This window comes from Xenopus laevis, chromosome 2S (assembly GCF_017654675.1).
Source record: "Xenopus laevis strain J_2021 chromosome 2S, Xenopus_laevis_v10.1, whole genome shotgun sequence".
Taxonomy (NCBI): Eukaryota; Metazoa; Chordata; class Amphibia; order Anura; family Pipidae; genus Xenopus; species Xenopus laevis.
This window is the reverse complement of record NC_054374.1, coordinates 138,272,779-138,290,219: the sequence shown is the minus strand read 5'-3', so window position 1 is coordinate 138,290,219 and position 17,441 is coordinate 138,272,779. Positions and strand designations below refer to the sequence as shown.

General features: G+C 40.4%; 1 protein-coding gene and 1 long non-coding RNA gene across 5 annotated transcripts in view; one reads left to right on the top strand and one right to left on the bottom strand.

Moving 5' to 3' along the window:
* Positions 1 to 6,497: 6,497 nt before the first annotated feature.
* On the bottom strand, positions 6,498 to 15,183 carry atp5mc1.S (ATP synthase membrane subunit c locus 1 S homeolog). 4 transcript variants are annotated; one of them, XM_018248272.2, is made up of 5 exons: positions 14,909 to 15,183; positions 14,484 to 14,559; positions 10,898 to 10,975; positions 7,819 to 7,979; positions 6,498 to 6,847 (listed from the first exon to the last, which is right to left on the bottom strand). In XM_018248272.2, the coding sequence occupies exons 1-5, from the start codon at positions 15,166 to 15,168 to the stop codon at positions 6,733 to 6,735; spliced, it is 690 nt and encodes a 229-aa protein (XP_018103761.2). In that variant the 5' UTR covers positions 15,169 to 15,183; the 3' UTR covers positions 6,498 to 6,732.
* LOC121400694 overlaps positions 15,065 to 17,441 on the top strand; it is a 30,603-nt gene continuing 28,226 nt past the window's right edge. Inside the window, exon 1 of the long non-coding RNA XR_005965922.1 lies at positions 15,065 to 15,175. This is a non-coding gene — a long non-coding RNA (uncharacterized LOC121400694). The remainder of the gene's footprint in view (positions 15,176 to 17,441) is intronic.

Here is a 17,441-nt window from a genome sequence, read left to right as displayed (position 1 = left end):
CAGGGGTTGAAGTCTAATGGGAGGAGTTTAAAAAAATCCCATTGCTTGGAGGGTTGAATTACAATGTGTATAATCTGTGGAAGGCGCGGTTTGTCCTGTTTGGAATGTAGGAAGTCTGACTGAATAGGGATGTAGCGAACTCTGCAGGTGATATAGCGCATTTAAAGTATGTCCCATATGGTCGTGTTACTATTTCTACCATAGATTTTGTTTCTTTAAATAACCTAATTTTGCCTGTTACCCCCCATGTCTTTAAAATAGTAGCCGCGCCCTTTGTCAGTCAGCTCATCTCCCATTGGTTCTCCTTAGGTAACACTATCAGCCCTTCTTATATAGTGAATAAAGTACCCCCTTTTGTAAAATATAGGGATATTATAAGTTACCGAGGAGTTTCATGACCATATAAAAACACGAGGCCGAAGGCCGAGTGTTTTTATACAGGTCATGGAACTCCGAGGTAACTTCTAATATCCTCATATTTTACAACTGGGGGTACTTTATTTATTATAATACACAAATTTCAATGAGTCATGTGACAGAAATTACATCAGAACTCACCGTTTATAACTGATGACATCAGAACTCACTGTTTATAAGGATATAATTTACAGGATATTCATGGCTTTTGTGTATTATATATATTATAAAAAATGCCATTCAGTTATTATCCCCTCACTGTTGTCAGTGTCACATCTGTGGCCTCACACCTTCCCTCCAACTCATTTCATTAAATAATAGTGTTTCTGAAATGGAATGTCCGACCTTTTAAAGGATGGTGGCAGGGGCCTATAGAGTATCATAATAATACATTGGTGGCCAGGGGGGAAAAAAAAAAAAGCACACACACACACACATTGCTGTTCAGTAGAATTGAACCCATGGCTTCAGGACTTCAACTTCGCCTCCTATCGTGACATTGGGTCTTTTCGCTGCTTCAGGACTTCAATTTCGGCTGTTTTCGCGGCTTCGGGTCTTTTCGCCGCTTCTGGACTTCAATTTCGCCTGTTTTTTGTGACTTCAGGTCTTTTTGCCACTACTGGACTTCAATTTCAGCTGTTTTCGTGATTTCGGGTCTTTTTGTCACTTCCGAACTTCAATTTCGGCTGTTTTCGTGGTTTTGTGTCTTTCGCCACTTCTGGACTTCAGCATTTCAGCTGTTTGGGACTTCGGAAGGGCGGCACGGCTTCGGCGCTGTCAAGGGGGGCCCGGCTCTTTTGAAAAGTTCAGCACTGTTGGGCCCTCATTCAGGCCCGGGCCCAGTACACTTGTACCCCCTGATGGCGGCCCTGCCTGTACTTGCTTATTCTCTATCAAAAATGTCATCTATTCTTTGACTGTCACCTCAGCTATGTAAAGATGAGCAGCTCATCTTAACATAGCTGAGGATGATGATCATCAGTTTTGTTTTAATTACTACTTCACTTGAATTCTGTTTGTTGTGAATGAAAATGTCATCTCTTTTCTCAATCAACTTGTGCGAAATAGCTTTTCAAATGCTGCTTTGTGTCCATTTTGAAATCACTCCACAAAAATCAATATCTATCAGCGGGGAACTACCAGGGGAGCGGCACCCACGCCTGCACCCCACCTCTGGGCCTATCGGTGGTTCACGCGCATGCGAATCCACTGTGGAGAGCGTATGGAGTGGTAGTGGGGGCCCTAACTACGCGGCCTGCACTTGGAGATGGGTAGTTACATTAACAAAAGCTATATTTCACATACTGGCATTTTTCTTCTTTTACTTTATTAAGCAGTACTTTATTTCCATAGATATGGTTTTAACACAACAGTTTTTTTGAATTCCTCCCTTACAACTCACTGGGGCTCATTTATCAACACTGGGCAAATTTGCCCATGGGCAGTTACCTATAGCAACCAATCAGTGATTAGCTTTTTGAAGCCAGCTGCAAGTAGAACAATGATTGCTGCATTTTTACATCACCTCTTTTTTTAACAAAATTCTGTAAACATTTAGAAACTGAGATCAAATACTGTATTTTTGAAAATAAAATGCTGCCTGCTTTCACCTGCTCAAGATTTTGGGGTCTCCTTTCACAGTTTTCACAGGAATTTCTTGGATTTTTGTAGGAGTGTCTGTGACACGCACATGCTCAGTGGGCTCTGAGCAGCTTTTTAGAAGCTAAGCGTAGGGATTGTTGCAAACCACCAAGCAGAAAATAAGGTTTGTCTGTCAGCCTTGTATTGTGACATTTATATTCTATGGGGAAGATTTATCAAAGGTTGAGGTGAATTTTCGAATGAAAAAAATTAGAATATCGAATAGGGACCATATTTATCAAAGGTTGAAGGTACTTTGATTCAAAGTTTTTTTAACTTCGACCTTCGATCTCCCAAACTCCCCCAGTTGCCTCCATACAGGTTCTAGGAGGTCCCCCATAGGCTAAAACAGCACTTAGGCAGCTTTTAGGTGGCGAATGGTCAAAGTCGAAGTTTTAAATTTCGACGTATTTTCAAATTCGAATCGAAATTGGACTATTCCCTAGTCGAAGTACCCAAACATTACTTCTTAATTCAAAGTTTTTTACTTCGAAAATTCACTTCGACCTTTGATAAATCTGCCCCTATATGTACATAGACTTATTTACATGTAGTCTAATATTAGCTTTTATTTTCTAATTACAGCAGAGTTAATCAAATCTGTTGATGTTTGGTTGCTACTGCTTTTTAGCACCTTTATTAGTAGATCAGCCCTTTAGGTTTGATCTCCTACTCTTTAGAAGTGGATTATTTAATCCAATGAATTCTGTACAGGCAACATGGATTTATAAATAACAATTTACATACAATATATTGTTGTGTGATCCTCTGAACAGAGTGTTAGTCAGAGGTTTGTCATCAGTGGTGTAACTATGAGGGCCTGGGCCCCACTGAATTTTTTTCCCTGGGCCCCCACCCAATTTTGCATGCTTTGTGGGTCACTCTTGGACGTCTCTACAAAGGAAGGTTCTGGCCTACTGCAGAAGGAGCTGCTCCAGACCAGTGCTGGAAAAGTACGAAGAAGCTGCACCAGAGAAGAATGAAGATGCTGTCGCCGGAAAAGATCAAAGAAGCTGTCACCGGACAAGAATGAAGATCGTGCACCAAGGAGGACAAAGGACACCTGCCGAACTTTAAAGGTAGTAAATTACACTGAACACAAATGTTCTTATTGTATCTAACAAATACATAATGTGTACTAGGCATAGAGGAGGGGCAGACAATATTTGATTGACAGCCGAGATTTTAAATAAGTTTAGACCAGCTATGAATGCTTTAATAAAACTTGAAAAGGACTTTAATTTTTATCTGTCCGACAGGTCCACTTTAATACATTTCCTAAAGGAAAACTATACCCCCAAAATGAACACTTAAGCAACAGATAGTTCATATCATATTAAGTGGAATATTAAAGAATCTTACCAAACTGGAATATATATTTAAGTAAATATTGCCCTTTTACATCTCTTGCCTTGAACCACCATTTCGTGACTCTATCTGTGCTGCCTCAGAGATCACCTGACCAGAAATACTACAACACTAACTGTAACAGGAAGAAGTGTGGAAGCAAAAGACACAACTCTGTCTGTTAATTGGCTCATGTGACCTAACATGTATGGTGTGTTGTTATATTTGTGAGTACAGTGAATCCTACGATCCCAGGGGGGCGGCCCTTATTTTTTAAAATTTTTTATTTATGATTACCCAATGGCACATACTACTAGAAAAGTATATTATTATGAAAATGGTTTATTTACATGAAGCAGGATTTTACATGTGAGCTGTTTTATGCAATATCTTTCTATAGAGACCTACATTGTTTGGGGGGTATAGTTTTCCTTTAACTGCAGCTCTACTGCGAATGTTCTAATTGATACATGAGTTACAGATCTTACTCTAAAACTACTGAAAAATGTATCAACTATGGTGGCAAATTTTTACAGATTAAGAGAGTTGTCAACTACAGGGAGACACCATGCCTTAGGGAAGAAAACAGAAAAATAAAAAGCAGTCATTACATCTGGTGTGCTATTTGACAACAGTTGAACAGAAAATGTTTTTGGAATGTGAACTTTTAAAGCTGCCAGGGGACCTCATGCACTGTGTAACATTTGATTGAAATTCTGTTTATTAATGTTATTTAGCCTCTTAAAGCTTTATTTTAATCGGAGAGGAAGAACTGTGATTAGAAATATTTACCAGCTGGGATGCAGATTTCCCACACGTCTGTTTTGTCTCATAGAATATGTAGTTTTTCCAAAACATGGGAACAACTGCAATAAACAGTCCTTCCTCTAGAATCCTAGCAACGCACACAACAGGGCCTGGCAGTAAGTATGCAAGCAGCTGTTCTTAGGCTTCTACCATCCCGGTGAGAAAGTCATCACCCATGCTATTTCTATAATGATCAGTACAAGTATACAGGATCTTTTCTTCCTCTGCTCAGGCAAATGCTACTCAAGAGTATAAATATGGTACAAATAGGAGCCACAGACACACATCTGGTGGGGCTCATTAATAAACACTGGGCAAATTTGCCCATGGGCAGTAACCCATAGCAACAGTGACTGGCTTTTCTTCAGCCAATTGCATGTTAAGCAATGAAAGCAAACATCTGATCTGGTTGCCATGGGGTACTGCCCAGATGCAAACTTGCCCATTGTTTATAAATGAGCCCCCTGCATGCAGCTACTGCCTTGATGCTATTGAATGGAGACACCTTGCCAGGCATCCAATTAGCATATGCCACTACTAACCAAACTTTAATTAAGTTGCTGGAACGGTTTTTTGGCTCATTAGCTCTTAAAGGAACAGTAACATCAAAAAATTAAAATGTTTTAAATAAAAGTCAGTTATAATGTACTGGTGCCCTGCACTGGTAAAACTGGTGTTTTCTTCAGAAAAACAACTATAGTTTATATAAACAAGCTGCTGTGTAGCCAATGGGGGAAGCCATTCAAGCACAGGACACATAGTAGATAACTTCTGAAGAATCTCATTGTATACTACAGCACTTATCTGTTATCTGCTGTGTATCCTTTACTCCTTTTTCAGCTTTGAATGGCTGCCCCCATGGCTACACAGCAGCTTGTTTATATGAACTATAATAGAGTTTCTGAAGCAAACACACCGGTTTTACCAGTGCAGCACAACAGTACATTATACTTCCATTTTTTAGTTACTTTTCCTTTAAGTGAAAATATAGCCCAATTTTTTAGCTCATTACACACAAAAAATTGGTTGCTACGGGTTTCTGCCCAGGTGATATTTGGTAAGAGTCCCAGTGTATCCATCTTAGTACATCCTCACAATAGCCCAGTGCGTAGGCCAGCAGTGTACTTAGAAGCAATTGACATAATATAAGGATCCCCTTAAAGTTTGGGCATACAATATTTTTGATGAATATATTCTGAAACTGCTCAGTGGCCCATTGCACCTAACAGTACCCCAGTAATAGCAGGTTGTGTTTTCTTCTTAATTATGCCCCTGATGTAGGCAAAAATCACAGAGGGGCTTGTTGGTAACGGCCATTCTCTCCCTGTTATATTTAGCCGTTCGGTTTTCAGCAAAAGCCTGTATTTTCCTGTGGCATATCTGCCGGTCACTGTTACTTTATACTTGTCTGCAGTGACGAGAATAAACCTTGTGTAATTCTGTTGCTCAGCTCTTTTTTTCATGAACATTATCAAATGCAATTAATATCTTTAGCTCAGGGGACAATAAAAATAAAAACAGTTGTCAGCCGGCAACACAGCCTCTTTGCTACTTGCCCTGCAAGCATAATATTCAGACCATGCAGTATGTCCAAACAATTATATATCATCCTTTAAAGGAGAACTAAAGCTTAAATAAAGATGTAGGCTAGAAATGCTGTACATTATCTTTTGGTTTTCTGTACCAGCCCAAGGCAACCACAGCCTTTAAGCAGGGAAGATCTGTGTCTCCAAAGATGTCCCAGTAGCTCCCAATCTTCTTTTCTGCTGATTCGCTGCACATGCTCTGTGCTGCTGTCACTTACGGAGCTAAGGGACAGACTAACAATATACAGTACACATAGAATAGAAACGTCACAATATAAAGCTGATTAGTAATTAATACAGATAATTACTACAGAAACCAGAAATCAGCTTATTGTCAACCTCATTTTCTGTTTGATAATTTGCGACAACCCCTAAGCTTAGCTTCTCAACAGCTGCTCAGAGCCCACTGAGGATGTGAGTGTCACAGACACTTTCCAAGATGGTGACCCCCTGTGACAAGTTTGAAGTCCTGGATCATTGCTGCTATTGACAAGCTGAAACTTTAGGCTGGTGCAATAAGTTCAGTATGTAAAATATGGCATTTTAAGCCATATTCATTTTTAGGGTTTAGTTTTTGTTTAAAGGCTTTTTTTCTAATAGTAGCCCTGCTGGTGTCTGTGAAGGCCAGCACTTATCAGTCTCGTTTACCTGCTCAAGCTCTCAAATAATTATTCACAAACATTAAAAAGGCATAGGAAATAAGAAGAAATGTCCAGGTGACCACTTTAATAATGACCATCACTTATTTCTCCATCCAGAAAACTTTATGCACATGTGTACCTTTTTTTTTTTGAGCGAGCTCCTGAAATACAAGACCCACAATGTATTTATAATACAGGAACATCAGATTATACAGAAGCAGAGTGATGAGGGATCTGCCCTCACCACAGAGCTCTAGTACAGGGATCCAAAACAATCTAGTGAGACAATAATTTTACATGGCAAACAAGATGAGGAAAGCAACCATAAGACAGAACAGTCCCATAGCTTCAGACAGGGCAAATCCCAGGATGGCATAAGAGAAGAGTTGTTGTTTCAGAGAAGGATTCCTGCAGAGAAAACAACTGGTTAGAAAACTCAAGAACAGTTAAGATTCCAAACATAAAGCCCTGACCCAAGCAAGAAAAAGCTGCATTTGGAACAACAATATAAATGGAAACTATAGTTTGTAGAAGGTTAATTATGACAATGTGTAGATAAACTTCTATAATTATCTTAATATTCTTCAGGTGCCATACAGTCCTAATGTACACACTTTATTTCCTCCATGTCACCTCTCATTTAGGTGTAAGCACTTGGCTTCAACCATGTCTTAAATTTCCAAGCCTTTATATATTTGTAGTTACTGAACACCTGTCCACTTTTTAATGTTGTAGATTGCTTGTAACCTTATACACAGAATATAAAATACAACAGCATATTGCAGTAGCAAATTTCCAAATTAACACTGTATATACAAAGCATAATTTAGTGGGAACTAGAAATACCCCCAGTTAAGCAATGGGGTCTTGCAGGCTTGCTTGTCAACCCTCCTCTGATAGCAGGGCTTGCTTTTTTCCAGAGAAAACTTGAAGGGAGCATACTGTCCTATATATCTAAAGATTTTAAAACAGAATCTTACTATAGCCCATGATATAGCTCTTCTAGTCTATTACTAAATTAGCTGGCTGGTTGCATATAGTCCATTTGGTAGCTCCCTGGACAACTGCTTGGAATCCAACATGACAACAGATAGAAAAAAAAGTATTGTGCCCCCACCCCTTATAAGTTGAAGGTGCCCAACAAGCAGCCATGGGGCTTTCATCACAAATCACTGTTGTTATTCTTGTAAATATATAAACATGTTTCTTCCACCCATGCCCCAGTTGGTGGCCTCACCATTAATTTATGCCCTTTCTACAATAGGTTTAGCTGAAAGAGATGGACCCTTCTGCCCTGCTATTAGTAGTCATCAGATCTGTCCTTCCCAACATTGTCCACTCTGATGAAATTGAGACAATTATATACATATTTTTTTTACCTTGCATATCCAATAATAAGGCTGCCAAACACTGTCCCGATACCAGCACCTGACCCAGCCACACCTACGGTAGCAGCACCAGCTCCAATAAACTTTGCAGCTGTATCAATGTCCCTGCATGTTACACTGCTTTGGATTCCCCTAGCTGGAACAGGCATTAGCTGTAGGAAAGAGACAAACAATATAGAAGACATTAAATATCTGCAATGAAGAAACCTTCAGGGAAAAAAACATATTTGCTTAAAATACACATCGATCAAATCTGCCCTTAGCCACAGATCTAAGAACAACTGAAGACACTGCCTAGCTGAGCTTGATAAGGATGGCCATTGCCCTTCTTTTACAGCAGTGATCCCCAACCAGTGACTGTGATCAACATGTTGCTCTCCAACTCCTTGGTTGTTGCTCCCAGTGGCCTCAAAGCAGGTGCTTATTTTTTAATTCCAGGCTTGGAGACAAGTTTTGGTTGTATAAAAACCAGGCGCACTGCCAAACAGAGCCTCCTGTAGACTGCCAGTCCACTTAGGAGGCTATTAAATAGCCAATCACAGTCCTTATTTGACATCCCCCAGGACTTTCCTCATGCTTGTGTTGCTCCCCAACTGTTTTTACATGTAAAGGAGAATTCAACCCTGCCCCCCAACCCTACGTAAACCCCCCTCCCTCCTCCCCCCCAGCCTACCTGGTACCCGGGGCAAATCACCATCGGTGCAGACTCTGTCTTTGGGAGTTTACTGCATCCATCTTCTTTTCTTCAGTAAACTTCGGAAGCAGACCGTCGTTTTCGGCGCATGCGCAGTTGGAGTAATATTTCTATAAGCCACGAAAATTTCTGCATTTTTTGTGACTTTCTGTGCATGTGCAGTTGTTCGGGACCGTAATATTACTCCAACTGCGCATGCGCTGAAAACATCGGTCTGCTTCCGAAGTATAACGAAGAAAAGAAGGTGGTGGTCGTGAACTCGAGAGGACAGAATCTGCACCGAGGGGTAAGTAAAAAGTTAGGGGCATTTGCCCCGGGTACCAGGTGGGCTGGGGGGTGGGGTTTATGTTACGGGTTGAATTCTTTAAATGTGTCTCACAGGTAAAAAATGGTTGGGTACCCCCTGTTTTAGAGTTTCATGTCATTGCTGTGTATACAGATGTATGGTATGCTCCTAGGGCAGATGCTAGCATAGACATGTCAAAGTGAGCACATGCCCTAGACACAGCATATCCTATTTACCTGTATTGGAAGCAAAGCTCACAGATGACTGCGGTGTTTGGACCACTACAGTTTTCTGCTTGATCACCATGCCAGTCAAAATGCCCCATATAGCTTAGGCATAAACATATTATTCAATTAAAAAGGGAGAGGAAGCCACAATGGGGCCTACGTACACTAGGGGATTTGTTTAAGGATGGAGTGATACGCCCCAGGACCGAAATTTAACATGTCCAAACCCAGGAGCCTCTTCCCTCGTTCTCCTATTTCCAGCTTAGACAGGCCACCAATACCCAATTTCAAGGGAACGCTTAAAACCTCCAAGATAGAATCAGCCCTTAGAGCCCCCACCACCAAGAAACTTGTCACCAGGCTGTACTCGCTTCTCCTAGCAACTATTAAGCCTCCATTTAACACAGCGGGTGCAGCCTGGAGCAGAGACATCCCAGGGTTGGAGGATGAGGACTGAGAGGAGGCAACTGATAGAGCCTATGACTACCTCGTCTCAACCAAAGATAGACTGATCCAGTTCAAGATCCTTCATAGACTCAACTTAACCCCAAATAGGCTGTTCCGTATGAACAGACTCGACTCACCACAGTGTCCTAAGTTCAAGGCCTCAGAGGCATCTTACCTTCACCTCATCTGGTCATGCCCCCGAATCCAAGCCTTCTGGTCTCAGGTTCTGAACTATATTTAGGATAAAACTGCACTACCTTAACTAATAACCCCTAAGGTATACAATGTTCTTGGGGTAATAGATGAGGTCACCCCAAGGGCGACCATGAGAATACTTTTCCGTACACTACTATTCTATGCCAGGAAATGTATCCTCCTGAATTGGATGTCCCCCCCAAGCCCCTACATTTAACGACTGGTTGAACTTGCTAAAAACAACACTCCCCCTAATACAACTCACCTATGCTGCAAGAGGGTGTCCCCAGAAGTATGATCTGGTGTGGCAAGGACAAGTTAACAGTGGCATAACTATCTATACCACTTATTCAAGTGGTCTAGGGGTAACATGTACAGAATTATAAATGAATCAAAGTGTATACAAGTGTACAGGACTCAAATATATTAAATGCTTACGCTGTACTGTGATAATTATGATAAGATGGAACCAAACATGATATAATGTTTGTTTGTTTGTTTATGGTTATAAAATACAAAATAAAAACTTTAAAAAAAAGATAGATATACTAACCATTACTAGTCAATCTCCAAACAATATCAGCTTATAATATTTATCATTTGCACTGGCAAATAATTCACCCAACTTGGAATTTAAAGAGGATGTTCAGCTTTTTTTTTTTTTTTTTTTTTTTTACAGTTTTGGGAAATAAATAGATCTTACCATGTTAACAATATTTGCAATTTGGTTTAAAAATTTTTTTAATGGTTTAAATTTTTTTAAATGGTGCATTTTCAATATATTTACCTGGTAAGATAGTGATAGCTCCACGATAGTAGCAGAGATCCACTCCCATCCTGCTTAATAATATCGCAGGTAAAAGCACACATCGCTAGATAGCATGCATGCCCCAACTTCTGCTAGTCATTGATCTGATTGGCTGAATTGAATCAGCCTTTGAGATTAGCAATGAAAATGAAAGGGGCATGTGCAAGTAGAGATTAATACCTATGATTCCTGCTCTCTGCTGCTGTCAGCAATAGCCTGGCTTGGGCAGAGAGAAGAGCCCTAAGGAATTATGCATCACTACCATTCCAGGAGATATATTGAAAATACTGCAATTTTTGTAAATTAAACCAAATTGCAAACACTGTTAAAATGACAATATTTATTATGCAAGTTTACTGGAAGTTGCGTCAAGACACTTATCTGTGGCCACATGAAGTTCTATTTTGTTGTACCTGTTCGGTCCTTAATCCAGTGTAGCTCAGTAGTGGGATAGAAGCTGGTCGAGAAAGGAGACAGACTCCGCCCCTCACCTAGGCATAAAGAAATAAAAGATGAATGACTGTTTTGTTCTCCTTTAAATGCTGGCAAAAACTAACATCATATAAAGTTTAACGTCAAATTGGGCACCTTCCAGTGATCAATAAAAGCGCGCACACTCCAATTGGTGACTTGGACATGTTCGTAAAGAACCCATTCAATATTTATATTTATATGCACGCTATCACTGGAGAAGTGGTAAAAGACATTGCTTTTATGTTGCAAGGCCTGATCATTTTTTTTTTTTTTTTTTTTTTAATAAATGTGCCTCAACTGAAAGGTGTGAATTGTAGTAGATCATTTATTAGCCTGGCCTCCAGGGTTGCATGTTTAGCGTAGTCAGTTTCGGCAAGCTAGCTACATTTAAAATATAGAAAATATAGGAAAATGCAGATACAGTAGAACCAGGGGCGATCCGTGGGCCACTGCCACCTGAGGCAGCAACCCCAATGCCGCCCCCCCCCCCCATCCTGCTCTGCGCTTAAAAGTTTAGTGTCGGAGCAGGTCAAATGGGGCTGCATCGATAGCGCAATGAGTGCTACATCGCTTTCTGCCATAGCAAAGCCGAATTTCCGGTTTAAAAAACGGAAATTCAGCTCTTAAAGTTACAGGAGACAGCTTTTTGCCGCCCATTGTAACTGCTCGCTCACTTGCGCCTGAGGCAAGTTTCTCACCTTGCCTCATGGCAAGAACCCCCATTTACGTTTTCCAGGGACCAGGAAAAAATGATGTAAAAGCCGAGAAAATGTAAAATCAGGGAAATGTGTTAAAAGTAACTTTTTTTTCCCCAAGTACTGAAAGGATTTAAGCACAGCAGTCAGTTTTACTTTGAAATACAATATTTACTGTGTTAACAATGGTTAAACATTGCAGCATTAATGTTACTCTATGGGGGGCATGTGCAAGGCCTCTCTGTCAGTCATATATACAACCTAAAGCAATCAGTGATTGGTGCAGCACTGTATAAGGGGCAGACTAATTGGAATTGACCGTTTATAGGCAGAACCAAGGCAAAATATACATCTGGTTAGTATTTTAATCCTATATTTCACAGTTAACATTCATAGAGGAAAAATAAAGCAGTTTTTGGGGCACATCAGGTCAAAACTTTGATGTAAAATCCAGGAAAACATTACTTAAAATCAGGGAAATGCACCCATTGAAATGCATTATAAATTGGTGGGACCACAAATAAAAAATGTAAAATGAGGGGAAACTTAAAATCAGGGTACTTAAAATTGAGGTTTCACTTTACAATGAAGCCATGATTGCTGTTAATTAAAGGACAAGTAAAGTGAATCACAAGGCAACCCAAAGTGATTACACTGATCTTGCTCCCCATGCCAGTGCTCTACTTTGCTGAAAAATGGTCTATGGCATACTAACATCGCCACCATCTTCAGCTGCTTCCTAATTGCCGTTTCAGCTATTCGAATGCATATTTGGACAGCTGAAAGTGCCCTTGGGAAGATGGCAGTTTGGTGGTATTAGGAGTATAACCCTGGTGCATTTTTCAGTAAAGAGGAGCAACAGCCACAGGAAAAAGGTCCGTGATGTTCACTTTTCATTTCCTTCAAGGGCCCTGATATATCATAATGAGAAGTATACAAGGCAAGCCAATGTTTGTGCTGGTGTAGTGCCTAACTTATTTATTTTTTTAGATTTCTACCCTGTGGTCAATGTTATTATTATCGGTTTATTTGAGAGAGGGCTTGTACACCTTGAGCTTGCAGGCCAGTATATTAACTTTGATTAAGCTGTCAATGATTGTTAAGACAGCTTTGTCTTTTCACAACTCTACACAGCACTTGCTGCCTTCCGAACGGAGTATGTGCACAAGGGTGTCACTAGCAATTAAGCCACCAAGTGTGGCCTTATGTTAATTGCTATTGCTTCTCTATCAGTAACCATTTTAACATTAATCACTAAAATCCTAAACACCCCGAATAAAAATAGTTGCCTAAGAAAATTGACAATACTGTATAACCAGCTCAGCAGCCATGAACCCAATACTAAATAGAGGGGAGCACTGGTAAGATGTAATGGGGACATTTTTTTAAAAAGTTTCAATTTATTTATTTTTGGTTGGCTGGAAATGAGAATAGTCTTTTAAAGGAGACAAAGGATAAATGAAAAAAAAATTGTAGGCAATTATAAGCAATATATGATGTTGCTTTTACATGGTGTTAAATTAATATCTTTAAAAATAGCCCCTTATTGGCGCTTCCTATAGATGTTCACTGGTCCCTGTCCTTGTTTCAAATGAGGGGTGGCCGTGTCCTAACAGTCTCTGCCAGAAGCACAGTAGGAGGGGGACAGCCAATCACAGCCCTGCAGTCACACAAGCAAAGACAAGCTTCAGTTCCCTATCAGGTCATGCTAGTTGCTGATTGGTTCCTGTCCTACAGTGCAGTCAGCTGAGTGCTGCAGGCTCCCCTGCACAGCTTGGGAATTCAAGGAGCAGGAAGTGGAAGAGAAGGGAGGGATCATTAAGGTTTTTGCAGAAATATTCAATAAATCAGCCTGAAACTACTTTTTAAGCACAATTCTTCTATATCTAAATGAGTATAACACACTGGTACATTCTTGTTGTTTTACACAAAATGTCTCCTTTATAAGGGAGACAGGCTAAAATAGAAGCCCAGCTTTTAGTTGTAGCATTTGGATGTGGAGTAAAAACCCAGAAATAAGGTTAAACTGAATCCCCACACTAGACAATATGCAAGCATGCTACAATAAGATAGAAATGATTTAGCCATGAAGGTTATGGTTTGAGTATTTGCCAAGAGCAGGGTTGCCAGGTTGGCGGTTTTCCAGCCAATTTGGGCTACTAAATTAAAGCCCAGGCTAGTTTTTAAAGTACAAACTAGCCAAGGTACGGATTTGGCTACTTTTTGGGCCTCTGGCTGGTTTGTAATTTGGAAATCAGCCAAAGTTCTTTCTTGCCCTAATGTGCCAAGCCTGCACCTCCTAATGCATGTTGGGTAATGTAGTTTTTATTTAACAACTTGCCAACTGCCAAGTTTAATGAAAGACTACAATACCCAGAATGCAATGAGGATTGACTTGTGTAGAAGTCAGGACTTACCAGATTTTGGGTGCTGTCCCCCAGTCACGCTTAAGCATTTTCCAGTGACTTTCCTCAATTTCAGACAATTTTGGGGCAAAAATCTGCTGGCCTCCAAAATGTCTAGAAGTTGATCCGGTTTACCAATATTTATTGAAATTGTCTATGTATTGGGGCCTTATGGGGCCCCACCTCTGTAGTTACACAAATCTGTCCCATTTTGCTTCGTGAAAAAACTTGCAAAACAGTGAAAATTTGAAAAGGGCTTTTCACGTATATTCATTTATTTTTTAGACTTTTTTTGGCATATTGGGCTATTGTCGGGCTACCTTTAAAGTGCTCGTTTTGGAAATTAGACCTGGCAACCCTGGCCAAGGGAATGCAGAAACAGCTGGGCATAAAAGACAAGAGAGATCAGAGTGGAATCTACTTACCAGGGCTGGGTTAGACACAAGCTTGGCACAGGAGTACATATTTAAAGGGAATGTGGCGCAAGAATAGCACTTTCTGCTGCAAAACAAGAAGCAAAAGGCAGTGAAAAGCCTGTGTGGTGCCATCCTTATATACAGACTGAACTAAAGAGTTGCTGCTGTCCTTGAACTACAACTCTCACCATTCTCCTATAGCGCAAGCTTCTATTAGGGAGAAACTCTATAATTCTATGAGAGCCTGGCCTAAAAACGCGTATTTAATCGCTGCTGGCTGGTGCAAACGCGATTTGCGACAATGCAGCTGCACCTGCTACACCGCACCGCTCTAACCCCAAGGCAAGGTTAGATGTGTGCTGCACATGCTCTTTTTCTTTAATAAATAAGATTTTCACGGGGATTCAAAGACAGGTAAATAAATAGAATCTTACGAAGCCCTGCGACAGCGCGGTAGAACTCTAACGACCCGTAAACCAACAGAGCTGGACGGACACCCTTGATATGATCCGGGCCTCACCTTGGCGGGGAAAGACAGAAGGAGAGCAAATGTATTACGCATGCGCAGGGAAGACGCTTTGACAGGAAGGAATGGCGCATGCGCACAACTCCATTTCATAAGGAAAGTTCTTTGAACCCCTACAGAAATCGCAGCGCCATCTTCTGTGTGGCGGAGTATGTACAAGGCGGCCATTATTTAGGTATGTGAACTTGGTTGTGCCGCTCGTATACGTAGAGATGAACTTTTCTAATATCGTAGAACCCGCATTTTATGTTTTTCTGGAGACTACAAAACAATATTGTAAAATCCGGGGAAGTGTAAAATCAGGGAAATGTGTTATAAAGGGGTTGTTCCCCTCTGTATTAACTTTTAGTATGATGTAGAGACTGAGACTGATCAATTGGTTTTCACTTTTAATTATTCCTGCGGGATTAGTTACAACATATAAGGGGCATTTTTGCAAGAGTATACACTGATTATAAATTATTTTGTGCATCGCTAGTGTCTCATTGCACGGGGATTATTGGCAAGTGCAAGTTCTGCTGCGATTCAGCTCCTGCAATGTACCCCCTACTGTAAATGATAAGGATATTAGAAGTCACTGAGGGGTTGTTCTGGGACCATATAAAGACACAAGGCTGCAGGGTGAGTTATACAGGGAACTCTGAGTATCACTCATGTATTATAATGGATAATGTACCCCCTACTGTAAATGATAAGGATATTAGAAATCACTGGGACCATATAAAGGCACAAGGCTGCAGGGTGAGTTATACAGGGAACTCTGAGTATCACTCATGTATTATAATGGATAATGTACCCCCTACTGTAAATGATAAGGATATTAGAAATCACTGGGACCATATAAAGACACAAGGCTGCAGGGTGAGTTATACAGGGAACTCTGAGTATCACTCATGTATTATAATGGATAATGTACCCCCTACTGTAAATGATAAGGATATTAGAAATCACTGGGACCATATAAAGGCACAAGGCTGCAGGGTGAGTTATACAGGGAACTCTGAGTATTATAATATCACTCATGTATTATAAGGGATAATGTACCCCCTACAGTAAATGATAAGGATATAAAGGGGCAAATTCACTAAAGCGCGAAGCAGCGAACGCTAGCGCAAATTCGCCAGCGTGACGTCATTTCGTTACTTCGACGATTTACTAAAGGGCGCTGACGTAAATTCGCTAGCGAAGTGGACCTACTCTAGCGCTACTTCGCACCCTTACGCCAGGTGAAGTTGCGCTATGGCGAAGGGACCTAACTACGCTAATTCATTAACTTGAACATTACCTTTTGCGCCAGACTTGCCTTCGCTACCTCAGACCAGACGAAGTGCAATAGAGTAGATAGGGATTGCTTCACAAAAAAAATTTTTTTCTAAGTCCCAAAAAACGCTGGCGTCCTACTTTTTTACGGGTGATAGGCTTAAAAGGATCGTAAATTTTTTTGGGGTACCCTCCTCCCCCCCTACATTTCCTAACATATGTCACCTAAACTATACAGTGGGCACATGTATAGGGAAAATAACAACTCTATTTTATTTTATGAAGGTTTCCCAGGCTTGTGTAGTGTAATGTATTTGCTGCTACATATACGTCCATTGTACTTTAACTTGGCGCCGTATGCAAATTAGGCATTGCTAGTGTAACTTCGCTTTGCTTGACGAAGTAACGCTAGCGCAACTTCGCTACCTTTCACCTCCCTGAGCGCAACTTCGGATTTTAGTGAATTAATGGCGCCCTGGCGAAACTTCGCCTGGCCCAACTTCGAAGGTAAGTAAATTTGCCCATAGAAGTCACTGAGGGGTTGTTCTGTGACCATATAAAGGCACAAGGCTGCAGGCTGAGTTATACAGGGAACTTTTGGATCACTCATGTATTATAAGGGATAATATACCCCCTACTGTAAATGATAAGGATATTAGAATTCACTGAGGGGTTCTATGATCATATAAAGGCACAAGGCTGCAGAATCTTTTAACATATTTTACATGAATTGCACTTAAGTCAGAAAGGCAGCTCTTTAAGCACATAATTTTTTGTAGTTTTACCCCAATATATGAGTGGATGAGTACAAGACCATCATATGTTTACTCCTAGTCTGGCCCTGCCTGTGGGTATAAGGCCAGCCTGCATATACTGGGCATAAAATGGAAAAAAAATTTTGGAGGGGGGATCTATTATCCGTATTAAGAATGCTTGACTCCTAGGGTTTGCCATATAAGAGATCTTTTCAATTATTTGTATCTCCATGCCTTGAGTCTGCTAAAAATCATTTAATATTAAACCCAATAGGATTTTTTTGCCACCAATATGAATTCATGCAGCTTAGATAGCAGGCTACTTTTTTATTATTACAGAAAAAAGGGATTTTTTAAAAAAAAAAAAAAAAAAAAAATTAGCATTATTTGCTTATAATGGATTCTGTGAGAGATAATGGCCTTTCT

Excerpts from the sequence above, each read along its gene's own strand:
- atp5mc1.S (XM_018248272.2), bottom strand. The coding sequence starts at position 15,168 with ATGGCCGCCTTGTACATACTCCGCCACACAGAAGATGGCGCTGCGATT. Across the intron at positions 7,980-10,897 it reads CTGGATTAAGGACCGAACAG|CTAATGCCTGTTCCAGCTAG; the intron begins GTACAACAAAAT and ends TCTTTCCTACAG. Across the intron at positions 6,848-7,818 it reads CTTATTATTGGATATGCAAG|GAATCCTTCTCTGAAACAAC; the intron begins GTAAAAAAAATA and ends TTTTCTCTGCAG.